Source organism: Ochotona princeps, chromosome 20 (assembly GCF_030435755.1).
Source record: "Ochotona princeps isolate mOchPri1 chromosome 20, mOchPri1.hap1, whole genome shotgun sequence".
In the NCBI taxonomy this organism is placed as follows: domain Eukaryota; kingdom Metazoa; phylum Chordata; class Mammalia; order Lagomorpha; family Ochotonidae; genus Ochotona; species Ochotona princeps.
The window spans coordinates 24,795,747-24,812,741 of record NC_080851.1 but is presented as its reverse complement, the minus strand read 5'-3'; the positions used below and the strand labels follow the sequence as shown (position 1 = coordinate 24,812,741).

The 16,995-nt window shown below is 38.3% G+C and overlaps 1 protein-coding gene across 2 annotated transcripts in view; it reads left to right on the top strand.

Moving 5' to 3' along the window:
* Positions 1 to 16,680, top strand: part of ZNRF2 (zinc and ring finger 2) — a 73,769-nt gene extending 57,089 nt beyond the window's left edge. Inside the window, exons 3-5 of one of the 2 annotated variants that reach the window (XM_058678019.1) lie at positions 7,016 to 7,121; positions 12,248 to 12,326; positions 16,210 to 16,680. In XM_058678019.1, the coding sequence (XP_058534002.1) occupies positions 7,016 to 7,121; positions 12,248 to 12,305 (164 nt within the window). In that variant the 3' untranslated portion in view covers positions 12,306 to 12,326; positions 16,210 to 16,680. Of the gene's footprint in view, positions 1 to 7,015; positions 7,122 to 12,247; positions 12,327 to 16,190 lie in introns of both variants that reach the window. The other variant, XM_058678018.1, reaches the window with a different exon arrangement.
* Positions 16,681 to 16,995: the final 315 nt, after the last annotated feature.

Here is a 16,995-nt window from a genome sequence, read left to right as displayed (position 1 = left end):
TTATCGTGGAGTGAAAATGACATCTTTCCTCTGAAATACTGTTCCTAAACCCCGTTGTGATATTTGAGAGTAGTGAGCACTCATGGGTCTGACATCTATAATATTAACGGTAACTACTTGTAAGCATGTTGGAGAGAACTTCATTTCTGAAAGTATATGTTAAACATTGTGTGTGTCCCAACGTTTCATTCGTTGGGTAATTGCTTCTTACTAATGTTGTGAACTTTTTTAATTCTTGATTTTTCTAGGGATTATTTCACATTTCAGCTGCTTTTGTTTTCTACTGCTATCATTGAGGGTTCAAGAGCAAAAAATAAGTCTTCAGGTAAAATGCCTGATCCACATTAGTGCTTGGCATCATGTTTTGCTGAAAAGATCATATACTTGTTTGGATGCTTGATCTGAGAACAAAGTTGTGATGATTATAAAATTTTGCATGGAGTTTTATTTTTTTCTTGGCTGCCTCTAACAAATTCAGTCTTATTTGTTGGTTGAGTTTGTTTTGTTTTGTTTTGTTTTAAATTTTTGTTTTGAAAACTTTGGCTGTCTGCTTTTTTTTTTTTTTTTTTTTTTTTTTTTGGTCTTGATCTGCAATAACTATGGAAATGTGCTTGGATCTGCAAAAATTTTAATTCTGCATATTTGGTTGAATTTTAAGTAATTTATTCTGACAATGTAAATTTAAGAGTTTGAAAGGCTACAAGTGAAATATCAATTATAGAAGTTTATAATTAGTTTATAGGTATATATATATCAGTTGTATATAGATGTGTAAACAAATATGAAAGAAATACAGATAAATAGCTCATGTTTCAGCTGCCCACAACAGCTGAGGCTGAGCCAGGCCAAAGGTAGCAGCTAGGATCTCAACTCAAGTCTCCCCCGTGGGGAGCCAGCACTAAGGTCTCTGAGCCATCCCCTGCTGCCTCAGGCTAGGCATTAACAGAAAGCTGGCATTAGGAGCAGAGCCAGGACTCAAACAAGGACAGTTCAAAGTAGAATGCATCTGTCGTAAGTGGCATCTCAACTGTTGTGCATGTTTTAAACTTTTATGTTACTAAAATTAAATAAAATTGAAAATTACATCATTGCTATGATGGTCACATTTCAAACTCTGTTTTCTGGCTGTGTCTGAGTATAGTGGCTACTGTTGTGGACAGTGTAGATAAGACTGTTTTATCACAGAAGATTCAGTTCAACACAATTCTTTTAATTTCTGTAAGCATTTATGTATAAGCACATTTATGACATTATGCTAGTTCAAAAGATGTAATCATTTAAAAAAAAAGATTTATTATATTGAATGGCAGAGTTAGAGAAAGAGGGGCAGGTCTTCCACGTGCTTGTTTACTCTCCAAATGGCTGCAACAGCTGGCACTGGACTTGTCTCGGGCCAGGAGCCAGGAAGCTTCTTTCTTTTTTCCCATGTGGGTACAGGGAGGGTTCAAGCACCTGAGCCATCTTCCACTGCTTTCCCAGGTGTATTAGCAGGGAACTAGATTGGAAATAGAGCTCGAACAGGTGTCCTTATGGAATGCCAGAGCCACAGGCAGAGGATTAACTGGCTGTGCCACAGATGTGACTGTGCTTGAGAATACTTCCTCAGAATAGAGAGCCATTTGCCAATTGAGCATTTAGACAACTTCAGGCTGTCTAAAACTTTATTTGCATATATGCTGATGTTCCTTTAAAGAGAAATTGTTTCCGATAGCAAAAAGCATGAAATAGGAAAAAAGGCCAAGGAAGAGTTTAGCCAGCTTAACTTTGAGTCCTGATCCTTAAGATTTACTAGTTGAGTAATTTCAGATAAATGACTGACTTGCTTAAGCCTCAGTTTCCTTCTGTTTAAGCCTCAGCTTCTTGCAGTGTAAAGTAACAAATTATTTCATAGGGCTAATCTAAGCCTTAAATATGTTGAAAAGCATGTAACTAAGTGGACATTTATAACATTGGAATGCAGAGTGAAGTCAAAAACACAAATTAATTGATGTCTTCTGTTTGTAGTTATTCCTATCCTGTCAATTACACTAAGGATCTAAAAATGACTAAAACAGGACTGTCTCATTCCTGGTCTTCATGGGGTTATTTGGTGACACTGTATAAACTTGAAGCAACTAGAATATTAGGGTGGGGAGAAAAACTAGGATAATGATCACTCTTGTTTTTAGAGAGCTCCATAAGCCGGGATCCTATATTGGCACTGGTTCTGTCCCCAGTGGCCCCACTCCCCATCCAGCTCCCTACTTGTGGCCTGGGAAAGCAGTACAGATTGGTCCAAAGCTTTGGGACCCTGCACCTCATGGGAGACCCAGAAGAGGCTTCTGGTTCCTGGCTTTGGATTGGCGCAGCTCCAGCTGTTGCGGCCCCTTGGGGAGTGAATCATCGGACAGGAGATCTTCCTCTCTGTCTCTCCTCCTCTCTGTATATTTGACTTTCCAATAAAAATAAATAAATCTTTAAAAACAGAGAACTTCCTGTTAACAGTTTAACTTATATATAGTATTTTTGTTACCTACAAAGTTTTTTCCACAAAAATTCTTGGGCTGGTGCTGTGGCATTGCATATTAAGCCTCCACTTATTCATATAAAATGATTTACAACTTCATCTCTACAATATTTTGAGTACTGTTAGTATGCTGATATTTAATAAGAGTAAAAGAAAAGACATTGACTTACATTTTCAAGGTTATAAGCTAATAGAATGGAAATTTATATTAGGTTTTCAACTTCAAACCTATACTCTTTTTGTTTGAACACACTATTCCTTTTTTGGCAGCTATGTTTGTTAGGCAGGGCACATTTCAGAGTCTGTAGGGACGGGGATCATGTATGTCTTGCTTTTTCCATGTGAAGACGGAATGCACCTCCAGATGATTTTGTTACTCACTTGTACTTGAAAATTAGTGCTCCCTTTCCGTCTTGACTTTTCCTTTTCTATATTCATATACCTGATAGTGCTTAGGCTCTGTAAGACAAGGAGTTAGATTGATAAGCAGTGCACTTAACCTTTTTTTTTTCCTCCAGATATTTAGATAAGAGAGCAAAGGCTCTTGAGAATACAGTGTCACTGTGGTTTCCTATCTGCAGTCTTAATGGGTCTGCGTTGGTCACTACTGTGGAGGGAAATCGAGACTACCTCACTACTGGTAGTTAGACCTATTGATGTTCCCTTCTCTGAGCAGGTGGTCTAGTCCTGAAGGGTTGGTCCTCGCCACCCCTGTAGGTAGCATCTTCATGAATGCCTCCACTGGATTAGCGGGGAAGTTTGAATGGTTCCCTGGGCTTCTGTGAGCTGTGGTTGTATCTCATTACTGACAAGTCTTCTGTAGTTTCCGGGAAGTGAAACCTAGTTCTCAGTCATAATGGGAGTGGGAGAGAGGAATAGTCAGCAAACTGCCAAGTGGACAGAAACTAATCTCTCAGCACAAGTTTTCAAAGATGAAAATGTTTCCATACAGATTCTGTTGGGAAAAAAAAAAAGACTTTAAAATTTGAGAATTAAGCATTTGCTATTTGAGACAGTAGTCATGAGATTTTACAAGAAAAGTGATCTGCCCTCTGATTCGATTGCATATCAGAACAGAGTAGCAGAGGCTACAATCTGTTAAGAGTAGCTTCTCATTTCCTGAGCAGAAATTTCACTAGAAGCCATTTATGGTGGATATTGGGCTGCCTTGGAATCATGGTGTTGGGGGCGATTTTCATTTGTTTGTGTACTTTACTGATATAGAAAAGGAGGTTCGGATTGTTTTTAGTACTAGAAGTTAACATTGAAATGCGTTTTTAATATAGCATTTTGAATCAAATCATGTAGAATTTTAAAAGCAAATGATTTTTATTGTTGCTATTATTTTCCATGATATAGTTTTGTAGGTATAGGGATTCTTCCATACTCTTCTCCTCTCCCCCTCTTCTCCCTGCCTCCCTCCCTCCCTAATTTTCCCTCTCCCCCTCCCCCCCATATTATCACAGTAGTAGAGTCCTTTAGTAACAGTTACAAGTTTAGTACTCTGCTGTTTAAGTGTATCACAGCACTATAGGTGTAGGCAAAGGTAGAAAATCTGGTTTCCCATGTATGCTTTTTTTTAAGCTCGGCTCATGTGAAGCATCCAAGAGAAGATCTTTTCCCTGTCAGTTTGAAAATAGTATTATTAAAATATATAGCATTCATTAATTATGAAAATTGAGTTTGTCATGGTTACACCATATATTTTCTTATGAATAGAATAAAGTTGAGACATTAAAAATATTAAAATGGGGCCTGGCAAGATAGCTAATGGCTAAATCCTCACCTTGCATTCATCAGAATTACATATGGACACAGGTTCGTGTCCCAGCTTTTCCACTTCCCATCCAGCAATCTGCTTGTGGCCTGGGAAGACAGTTGAGAATGACCCAAGGCTTTGAGACTGCACCCATGTGGAAGACCTGGAACGTTCCTGTCTTTGGATGGCTCAGCTCTGGCCTTGTGGCCACTTGGGGAGCGAACCAGTGGATGAAAGTTCTTTTTCTTTGTCTCTCCTCTCTGTAAATCTGCCTTTCCAATTAAAAGAAAAAGTGAGTGTATGTGTGTGTATACATAAATGATTCTTATCTCAAAGGCCTTACACACCTGGTGCAATAAAGACATGTAACCTCATCATATGGCAACATTGCAGTGTTGTCATCCTAATACATTGTGCTCAGAAGCCTGTGCTTAGAGGGTTTCTCCTTATTTCCATTTGGTATTGGGAGTCTGTTACATAGGGTTACATATGGCAAAAATGGAGCAAAACCTTTATTTTTAAAAAAGAAAGCTGGTTATTCTCAGTTTCTAAGTTTATGACACATGAGATTGGTTCCCTCATACTTAAATGTGTATGCATTGTAATGATATTCGGAATGTTGGAAAATGCCCTTGTTCATCTGTTCTAAGACAGAGTTCTTTGTCACACCTTATGGCTCTGAAAATCAGACGTATCTAAAATTGTTGTGTCTTAGGATAATGGAGGTGTTGTTTTCTTACCTAGTGCTATGAAAAACTACTGATGCATCTCAAAATCATTGTTGCCTTAGCCTTGATAAGCAGTGGTTGAATTTTTCAAGTTTTTGGAACTTGCATTCCCATAGTTCCTTGTGATGTTGATAAAAGTTTGTGATGGAAAAGACACCTGAGTAGTAGGAATATACTGCACTATTTGAAAGTATTAGCCTTTACTAAGGTATTCTAGTGTTTGCCTCAGATCCCTTTCTTTTTGTTCACACTGTTGTCTTAGTTTGGTGCTTTACATTAAGCAGATTCCCTACTGGAATCTTCCATTGCAAGATATTCCAGAATAGTAATAGAAAATGGAGATCAAGAGGAGAAAAGGCTTGGGGTCCAGGGCAGGATGCAGTGGGCCCTGCCGGGTGAAGATTAGATGCAAAGGGAACCTGAGGGAAGTAGTAATAAAATACCATTTTCCCTTTATTCATCTTTGCTTGTTCAGAAATGTTTCCTGCTTAGGCCTCAGAATTGCCCAACAGCTCCCTGAAAGCACTGCCGCCATTCTGTGGACGCAGACAACAAAAATGCTCTGACTGGAGCTTCCTTTTGCTCTGAAAATGTTGCCCCGTTATCCTTCCTTGCATGTTATAGACCAAATACAGTTTGTTTTTCCTCTTAATGTTCTGCTTCAAAGTGCACAATTAAGGGAGAGAACCACTTATTAGAGAATACGTTTTTCTACCAGGAACTATTGGTTATGTGTACATTTGAATGGAATGGTTTTTATAGGAGGGTGGAAACACTAGACAAATACTAAGTTTAGAAACTTCGCATACCTTTCTCCAAATTTTTAGGTAGACATTGGTAGTTGCTTCACCGTGAGTTTGTTTTTATTTCTGAAAGCAGTGATCTGTTTGTAGTATAAAATCATAGTGTGTGTTCCTACTTTAACTTTCTGTTCTCTGAAATCACTGAAGTTACATGCTCTTGAACAGTTTATCCATGCTCTTTAGTGTTGGAAGGTCTTAGCTACTCTTCAGTTAAGTAAGTAAGTCCCCAAAACCTATTTGGCTTACATATTCTATTTTAAGTAAGAACCTATTAAAAATTAAAGTTTAGGGGTCAACATTGTGGTATAGCTCATTAAGCTGCCAATTGCTATGCTGGCATTCTGTGTGGCAACCAGTTTGAATTCTAGCTGTTCCACTTCTGCTCTACCACCCTGCTGCTGATGGCATGGGAAAAGCAGTAGAAGTTGGCCCAAGTTTTTGGGCCCCTGCCACCCACATGGGAGACCTGGTTGAAGTGCTGGCCCTTGACCTCAGCCTGGCTCAGCCTAGGCCATATTATTTTGAGCATAAAATTTGAATTGAGGGTTGAGTTCCACTGTCTTCTCTCCTGCCACCTATAGAATTTTAGTTTTAATAAAGGGGTTTACCCTTGAAATATTCTGAACACAAGTTGGGAGATTTTTTTTAAGTACCCTAAAGGGTGGTGGGGAACTACTGAAGCCAATTTCTCAGAGATTAAGTGTGCAAATATCAAATTCTGTACAAAAACTTTCTATCTTTCTTGAATTATAAGCAGCTTTTTGTAAGTCTTACATTCAGGATGATTTCTTTAACTTATCCTATTTTGTAATTTTAGAATTTTAAAATAGCACTGTATTTTCATGTCTTTGAGTCACACTGCATTTTGAACTTTTTAAAACTATCTTGGGTCCCAAAGTAAACTGATTTGTGTTTTCCAAGTTACACAATCCTTTGCAGCACAAGTGTTGGGAATTTGGGAAATTACGTACTATTTTGCTTATTATAATGCCTCAGTGAGTTGGAAATGGGAGACACTGTCTTAATGAAGTAAAGATAATCATTCTTTTACTCCTCTGTGAGTATTTTATGTGGATACTGAGTTTTGTATATTTTTGACAAAAAGATAATGCCAAGTATGGTAGAATAGCCACTGTTTATAAAATAGCAATTATATAATTCATGTTTAACTTGGTGAAGAGTTTTTTTTTCATCCTGAGCTTGTTTTCTCTTCCTTCAGAGGATGTACTGAGTAAAGATGCTGGGGAATGTGCAATATGCCTTGAAGAACTGCAGCAGGGAGACACCATAGCACGACTGCCTTGTCTATGCATATATCATAAAGGGTAAGTTTCTTTTTATGTCAACAAGGTGATAGTTGACTAAAAGCTTTTCTCACTTGTAGATAGAGCTGAGAATATTTTTTCATTCAACAAGTTTCTGTGTGCATGTACACACACACACAAACATACACACCCCTTAAAAATGGCCTTTTGTTCCTGCTGGAACTAAGACTTGAACCCATGTCTGTTTGTGTGTCAAAGGCTACCATTTGTAAGTATTTTCCTATGACAAAGGCATTGTCCATAGCTTCTTCAGCAGCTTGTGTAAATCTTGTGACAGCCTCATTTTATAACTGAGGAAATTAGCTAAGGGACAGTAGGGAATTTCTCCAGGATTCTATGCTTAGAAAATAGTAGAGCTAAGATCTGATTTTTTTTTTGTATAGTCTTCTTGCTTTCAGATTAGTAAAGGAATATTTTAATATCAAAACAATACATCGGGTAGATGTTTGGCACAGAGGTTAAGATGCCTGCGTCCCATCTTTAAGTACCTGGGTTTGAGTCCTGATTCTGCTTCTAATTCCAACTACCCAGCTAATGCACACCTGGGAGGCAGCAAGTGATAAAGGCCTTGGGTCCCTGTCACCCACATGGGAGACTTTGGTTGAGTTCTAACTCCTGGCTTTAACCTTTCTCAGGCATAGCTGTTGTGGGCATTGGAGGGTGAGTTAGTGGGTATAAGATCTTTGTCTCTCTATCTTTTGAATAAATTAAATATTTTTTTTAATTTTAGAAAAAATTGAGGGTTACTGGGAAATAGAATAGGAAACAAACTTTCAGACTTGTGGGGAAATGAAGTAGAATTTTGCTTAAAGGTGGTAGTATAAGAAAGCATACAGAAAACAGAGTGAAACATATAAAGTGAGGAGGAAAAAGCAAATCCAAATATATTAGTAATTCTATTAAATCTATACCAGGCAGACTTGCCAATTTGAAAAGTTGGAATATGTTATTGATAAGAAACACATAAGGTTATAGAAAAATATGAAAATGAAAGGGCCAGAAACTGTATCATGGTAAATACTAACAAAAAGAAAACTGACAAAACTAAATTAACATCAAAGTAAACTTTATGTCAGAAAGCACTTTTAGAGTTAGACTCATTATGTAATGATAAAAGTGTATTAAATTCATTGAGCTTTGTGTTTAAGGTATCAGTTAAGATTCCTGTATCACTTATTGGAGTGCCTGGGTTCAGCACCTGCCGATGCAGCCATTGGAGGGAACGAGTGGAACAGGTCAAGTGATTGGGTTCTTACCACCCTCATGAGAGGCCCACAGAGACAGTCTGACAAATTCTAAGATACCCAAAGAGCACCACATTAGCAATATTACATTCCTTCGGAAAAAAAATAGAAATCTGTCTCACTGCTTGATATACCCATTCCCCATTTCACAGTGCCTGGTTGTGGGTCCCTAGCTCCACCGTTTCAGCTTCCTGTGGATGTATGCTGAGGGAGGCAGCAGATAATGCCACTCATTTGGAATATGTGGATTGAGGGTCCTGCCTCTCAACTTCCAAACATGGACTCTGGAGTTGGCATGCCCAGGATTTGACTGTCCCCTCTTCCACTCATTCCGCTTATTCACTGTGTGCTGTTGGTCAAATCACCTAGGTTTTTTTTTTTTTTTTATCATTCTGTTAAATGATAACAACAGTGATGATTTCATAGAAATAGAAAAATTAAAGCAAATTACATTTTGGAACTCAGGCTGGACTTGTGGCACAGTGGGTTAAGCCTCTCATCGGGATGCTTGCATTCCATATTAAATTGCCTCTGCTTCCAATCCAACTTTCAACTATTGCGCCTGGGAAGGAGCAGATGCTGGTTTAAGTGTTTGGGTCCCTGCCACATGGAAGACCTGGATGGAGTTCCTGGCTCTTAACTTCTGTCTGTCCCAAACCTAGCTTTTGTGGGGCTTTGGGGAATGAGTCAGCTGATGGAAGATCTCTCTTTCTCTCTCTCTCGCTCTCTCTCTCTCTCTCTTTCTCTCTCTCTGTCTCTCTCCCTGACTCTGCCTCTCAAATAAATAATAAAACTTTAAAAAGCTTGGGATGTGCTAGGACCTAATAAATGTTATAAAATGTTTGCTGAGTGGATTAAAAATGATTTGTTAGTGATGGTATGCTATAAGGAAAGAACAAATTGCTCAGTAAATGATATTTATCAGTTGGTTATTATATGGAAAATAGTTGAATCCCTTTTGCACATTTGAAATGAAAATCAATTTCAGGTTGACTGAATATATACCTATAAAATTAAACCCTAAAGTGATATGGGAACAAAAAGCAGGGAATATACACACACACATGCACAGAATCAGGGGAAAGGGAGGAGGTCTTCCATCCATTGGTTTATTCCCAAATGGCCTGAGCTGAACTGATCCAAACAGCTAACAGTTTCTTCTGGGTCTCTCTGCCCTGTAGGTACAGGGGCCCAAGGCTTGATCCATCTTTTTCTGCTTTTCCAGTCACATTATTAGGGAGCTGTATTGCAATGGGGCAGCCGCCCTTCACAATGTGGACTCCCAGGAATTATTTTTGTCTAGGTTACATCCTTACCATCCTCAAAAAAAACCTTGAAAGGTTGATAAATTTGGCTATATTAAAACTTAAAAATTAGACTTTTAACACCTCAGAAAAGTCACAAACTAGACTGGATTGGGTGTATTTATTAAGCATACTTACTGAAAGTTTTGAATATAAAATTTTCTTTAAGTAACTTTTGGTAATACCTTTGTAGTAGTTTTTTTAGAGTACCTATACAAAAAGCAAGTTAAAGAATAATGTTATTCACTGTAACACTGATATAACTTAAAAAGTGGTTAATCTGAAGGATGGAGATATAGAGAGCTCCCATCTGTGTGACCCCCTCTCTGGGGTGTTCTGTCCAGCAGGTCCTGAGACCACCAAAGGGTGAGGCAACAGTGCTCTTCTGCAACAAAAACACTAGAGACAAACTGGTGAAGAATGTCCGTTTATTTGAAAGAAGTCACAAGCTTTTATAAGAGAAGTGCGCAGTCAGAAGGGCAGTCCTGACAGTACAATAACATTGTGACTTGCTAATAGATATGTCTGTCTCTTCTGGATGCTCCAATGAAGTTAAAGGTCAGGAAGCACAGGAAATTTTATTTCAGGGATGCTGGTTAACTGCTGAAAAGCAGGATGAATGTAATATTGGACTTCCTAGAATTGTTTACAAAGAAAGTACTAGCAGAGTAGGGAAGAGAGACTGGGGTGCCACCCATGGCTCTTATTGCATGCCCAGTGAACAGGCCATGTTGGGGTCTGTTAGCTAAGGGCACAGTGTGCCATGTGCCTATGGCCTCCAATATGGGCTAGGCAGGTGGAGATCCAGGGGAGAGCTCCCACAGGCCCCAAATATCTGGTGTGGCAAGAACCCAGTAGGGCTCAGAAGGGGCACAGAAACTGGAGCCAGGAAAGTTAATCTAGGTTTCCCAAATGGCAGGATCCCAATTATTTGAGCCATCACTGCTGCCAGGATCAACATATTGGGAAGCTAAAACCAAGAGCCAGAGCCAAGTTTTGAAGCTGGGTTTCTTTGATATGTGACACAAATGCCTTATAACCACTAGGCTAAACTCTTACCCCTTATCTAAAATTTTAAGCATAGAAATGGTACTATATATTGCTTGGGAATATACACATATACAATTACAGCGTTCTTATAAAGCCTGACAATAAAAAGCACCAAATTAAGAATAATGAGTTCTTGGTGTGCTAGGAGAAGTGATATAGTATTTGAAATAACCAATGAAAATATTTTAAAGTGTTACACGTTTGGGACAATAGTAGTTTATGTGAAAAGAACTTGGAATCTTAAATGATTCTTATCTCATGATGTGCCTGAATTACATGGTAAAAGAGTAAGTACTGATTTCAGATTGCATGGGCACTGTTACGAATTGATCAGCTATGTGAAGTATTTTGTTCAATTCTCAGTACTTCAAGAAGTATTTGGGGAGAGCAGAGACTTCTGAAGCTAACTGAAAGAGGGCAGACTGGAAACAGTGTCTTACACCAAATGGAGGATACCTTTAGAAAACAAAAGTCTTAGTGAACATAGAAATTGTAACAACAATGTGCCTTTTTCTGGAAGCTAAGGCTTGAGCTTAGGCACTCATGTGGGTGTCCCGAGGTGCAACTTATGCACTGCCCCCATCTACATGTTCTACCTACCAAACCAACTGGGCAGGTTATGACAATGATAGATGCAAACTTTACTTTTCAGTGTATTAGCTAAGCCTACCACGTGTGAATTTGAAGTGCATAACCAATGAAGACCTTGGTTTTAGTCATCTGTCACAGACTTTGATTTAGATCTTGGTGCTCTATGAAACTTTCTGTGTGGTACAGTAGTAGAGTAGCCACTAGCCATATTGCTGTTGTGCATTTGAAATGTGTTTATTGTGACTGAGAAACTTGAAAGTTTTACTTTATTTTTTAACATATTTAAATGAGCACCTAGAACTCTTGTCTGTTGCATTGGATGGTGTGGATTTACAGTGTGGATAATTTTATGTACCTTAACATTTAGCTTTTAATAAGATCATGAATTACTTCATAAGTGCAGCTCGTGGTGTTTGTGTGTGTATTACATTGCCAGGTAGGACAGAACATGCTCAATAATAAGATACAGTCTTTTAAGATGATTTTAAATTTATGATACAAACAGTTGATATGTGTGCATTAAGTGAATTTTGCAAAGAAAAATATGCAAATGCATTTACTTTTGCATGTTTGTAAAGGGGTAGTCCTTCAGATTGTTGTTTTTGAAATAGTTCTCTTTGAAGTTTAAAATAATTTGTAGTTTAATTTTATGCAGATTTTTAGTGGCTTACAGTGTTCAAAATGTAATAAGCATACTGCTTTCTTTTACTTATATGTGCCAATGCTAAAAATACAGTTTTGACAAAGATACAGTAAGTTGAGAATTGTTCTTATGTCTACGCCATACTACCCTGAACGCGCCCGATCTCGTCTGATCTCGGAAGCTAAGCAGGGTCGGGCCCGGTTAGTACTTGGATGGGAGAATTGTTTTTATGAGTCATGATATTAATAATTAGCATGCATATTTTCAATTTTTTCTGGGTTTGTTCTTTTCTAGGTGTATAGATGAATGGTTTGAAGTAAATAGGTCTTGCCCTGAGCACCCTTCTGATTAAACATTGATTCCTGTTTTATAGGTAATTCTTTTTTTCTTTTAATTGCTTTTTAAAAGTGTTATCTTAAATTATTCATTCATTTATTCACTGAGGTGAGTAAGAATGTATGATGTGGGTAGGTGTGTTCCTGTTGATTACACTATTATATAGAAAATTCACATTCAAAAATACACTTAAAACAAATCTTTTGATTTGTAAGTAGAATCACATATTGAGTAACTTTAGCATTCTTGGTATTCCAGGATTACACTTTCTAATAGTTTTAATTCAGTACCCAAAAAAAGCCCATGAAGTACATCTGATGATCTTACCTTCCCAATGACATACCTGAGGATGTGAATAAATTCTGTGATTTTAATGTTAAATATGCAGTTTTTTGTATGTCATTCATTCCTCAAAATGGTTTAAGAAAAATAAAAAAGGAAGTAGGTTGTGCCAAGTGTTCAACATCATGCAGTTAGGAAATGAAGTACAAAATACAGTTTGAAAAAAATAAAAGAAAAAGAAAACAAAAGTTTTAAAAAGGAGGAAGAGGAAGGAGTCAAACCCCATATTCTTATCCATAACTTCCTAGCTATGCTCTCTGTTATGGAACATAATCCTAGTCATTTAGCATTGTAGTGTGCTGGTCATTGTTCTAAGCTTTTTACACTACTAGTAATTTATTTAGTTGTCATCACAACCCTTTGAGCTCAGCACTATTTCTATTGTTATACAATTGAGGAAATTAAGTATAGAAAACGTAAGAAACTTAACTTGTCAAGCTCACATAGTTGGATTGTTGGCAGGGAGAAATGGGAGTTAAGCATGTATCCTGCCTCCAAGGCTGTTTCCTTAGCACCTTTGGGAATTAGGTAGAAGTTTACCTTCAAAAAGTATGTCACTGATTCATTCAGTTGAGTCATCCACTTTTATGTCTTCAACATGTAATAAAGCACTTTTCTGTATATGGGAGAAAATGAATCCTAAAGCCGAGTAAAGAATCTGTTTTGTTCTTTTGATTTCGTCTTTGGTTCTGCACTATCTAAAAATGTTTTGTGAATTGAATAGCATCGCTTGAGAATTGCTTTTTCTCAAATTTCATGAAGCAAATGAAATAGGATTGTTTAGCTTTGAGAATAATAAAGCTTTTAACATATAACTTGTTAGAGTTATAAGCCTGTTTGGACTATCCTAAAATTCGCGAAGTTGAGTAAAAATCATGCTTGAATACTGTAAGTGGCTAAATATAAAAGTGAAAATAGACACAAGACAGCTGAATAGTACCCTATAACCATTTTAAGGTGTATAGCAGCCAGTTGTGTTTATACTGAAATTGAAATGTCAATGAAATAGTTACAGGATGTGGATAAGAACTTACGTTTTCTAACATATTGGTCACTCAATACCATGTCAATTAACTTCATGATGTTGTAAATTTCCATGTTTCTTTCCTGTTGTTGAAGTTGTGTAGTGGCTTTTCATTGGAGGTGGTGATATTCTGCCAGCTCTACTTTCAGACCAAGGATGGTCTCCCAGTGAACCTGTTGAACTTATCTGAACAATAAGATGCTGGACTCTCTGCATGGTTCATGCCCACAATGAAGGAATCATGACTGGTTATGAACTGTACTACTGTAACAATATGGAGGAATTCCATATATGGGGAGGGCTTAGGGAAGGTTTGAGGGAATCCCAGAGCCTACGAAACTGTGTCATAAAATGAAATAATAAAAAATAAATAAATAAGTAAAGCTTAACTTACTCTCTTCCAGTATATGAAAAGCTTTTTAAAAAAGATTTATTTTAATTTTTATTGGAAAGTCAGATATACAGAGAGGAGGAGAGAAAGAGAGAGAGGAAGATCTTCCGTCCAATGATTCACTCCCCAAGAAGCTGCAACGACTGGAGCTGCCAAAGCCAGGAGCCCAGAGTCTCTTCCGGGTCTCCCACATAGGTGCAAGGGCCCAAGGCTTTGGGTGTCCTCCACTGCTTTCCCAGGCCACAAGCAGGGAGCTGGATGGGAAGTGGGGCCACTGGGATTAGAATCGGCACCCATATGGGATCTGGGTGCGTGTAAGGCAGGGACTTTAGCCAGTAGGCTACCACACTGAACCCATGAAAAGCTTTTATGAGAAAACCTGTAGAAAAAACATAAAAGATTGGATTTTGACATTGAGGCAGGACGTTTTAGCTGATCTTAAGTTGTTTGAGCCTTTGTGTTCTCTGCCAAGATGGTTACAGACAGCAGTCTGCAGAATGGCTGAGATGAAAGGTGGAGAGCTGGAACATACAGCATCCTGAAGTCTGGTCCTGGGCTTTTCTTTGTTGCCTTGGTTTGGGTAGCTCTTGCTCTTCAACTTGAGAATGTAGTTCTTGAGGTAATAACCACACTCCAGTAGCCCTGTTGTCCAATTAATGAGGATGATTTAAGCATGTAGCAGGTGGGAATACTGACAAAGAAGATTTGAAGTAACAATGTCAGCCATGGCCATGGAAATGAGAACTGCCCGTGAGGGAAGACCTCTCATGACAGCAGTAAGTGCAGTAAGTTGAGAGCCTTAGGAAGCTGCAGGTTTCTGAAGACTCAGCTTCGAACCTTTTACTACTGTGCATTGACTCACATCATACCTGACGTACTCTGAGTAGGAATTGCAGAGCAATTGCTGGCAAGAGCCTACAGTAGTGGGGTGATATTTTCAATCTGTGTGTACTTTGTGTTTCTATTTACTGTGGAAAAGGTTTTTGAAGAACAGGATGCTTTAGAATGCCTGCAGTGTCTTGCTGTGCCTGGGAAGGCAGCAGACAGCCCACGTGTTTGAGCCACTGCTCTCAGATAGGAGAAACAGAGGAGGCTCCTGATTGCTGGCTTCAACTTGGCCCAGCTCTGGCCACTGAGGCCATTTTGGGAGTGACCAGTGGATAAAGGATAACTCTCCCTGTAACTCTGCCTTTCAAATAAATAAATAGTTCTTAAAATCTTAAAACTAAAAAGATTTTGGGGATATAGAACATCTTGACTCAGATTTTTTGCTTCTGTCATGACTGTTCTTGTTAAATGAAAGGTTTTTCTGTTGCTTTGCTGTCCAACCCTTTACTGTATATAGCAGCATACAAGTTTAATGAAAATTCAATGCTGTTGGGTCCAGCATGGTAGCCTAGTGCCTAAAGTCCTTACCTTGCATGCACCGGGATCCCATATGGGCGCTGCTTCTAATCCCAGCAAACCCACTTCCCATCCAGCTCCCTGCTTGTGGCCAGTGAAGGTAGTTGAGGATTCCCAAAGCCTTGGGCCCCTGCGCCCACATGGGAGACCCAGAAGAGGCTCCAGGCTCCGACTTCAAATTGGCTCAGCTCCAGCCGTTGCAGCTTCCTCCCTGTCTCTCTTCCTCTCTGACTTTCCAATAAAAATAAAATGAATCTTTAAAAAAATCAATGTTAAAATAATAAACCAAGAAAAAAAAAAGGTAGCCACAAAGCCCAGCATTTTTTATGTCCACCACCATAAAGGTTTAATGAACAACCTGAGGTAGAGATGCATAGTTGCGAGAATATCTGAGGTCTCGATCAGTTAGGAAATCATCTACTAGTTTTCTTTTTGGACTTTGTAGTTACTTGGAGATGTAAGATTCAGTGCATGTGTATTTGCATCTTGTGTTCTCTGCTCTGATGTAGTCTTTGTTGTGGTCAATGACTCTGATGTCTGTTTTAAGCTTTGATTGGTCTTTCTTTGTCTTGACCTATTTTGCAGGATGCTAATTTTATAGTTTCTGGGATTGTGAGAATGTGAGAATATAAGTAACTAAAACAGTGTTTATGGAGCTTTGAGTATACATTTTAGTTTCTATTACTAGTGTTAACACTGCTTAAACTAATTTTGCCTGTTTTTTTTTTTTTTTAATGCAGGTTTTCTTGTCTTTTCAAGATACTTGAAAAATCGAGAGGATGTGAGAATCTGGATAACAGAAATGCAGGCCTCCTCAGCCGGACACAGTGATACAGACAGCCATGCGGGCAGGTGATTGTGCCTCACAGACAGGACACTTAGCCCAGAACTCAGCCCCAAACACACAGAGCAAGGATGCACAGGGGCTCTGGCAATGCTGCACATCTATAATAGTCATCCACATAGGTAACACGGAGAAACATTTTGTATTCAGACGCCAAAGTTAACTGCTTTCCAAGTTGATTTACCTTTTGTTAGGTTGTCTAGAGCTGCACACCTGGTTGTGTTTTGGTTTCTTCTCCTTTTCTACTTTGGGGGTCTGTGTTTTCCCAGTGTAATGTTTCTGTATCTATCCATTCTTAAGCTGAAAGCTACATAATTCTTATAAATTAAAATCTTAAATGTGAAACAGAAATGTAATCAAGCAGTAAAACGTTCTCTGATTGTAGAGTATGATCTCAAGTTCTTCCATTTTTCCCCCCAAGAGTGGAAAATGACTTCTACATAGGAAAGCTAAAATATGTTAATGTTTTTAAATTAAAGGTTTAATAGTATCAGAATGCAGTCCAAAGAGTAAATCAAATTGCATAATCACATGTTAATTAAATGTGGAAGGTAGTTTATGACGTGTGGTTCTTTCCTGAAGGAACTGCTCAGCAGGTAATCAGCGTGGATCATCTTGCAGCTATGCAACTTTTTCAGAAATATGAATTACCAATTTTAAGTACTGCCAGATAAAATAACTTTATTTTAACGGGTATTTTT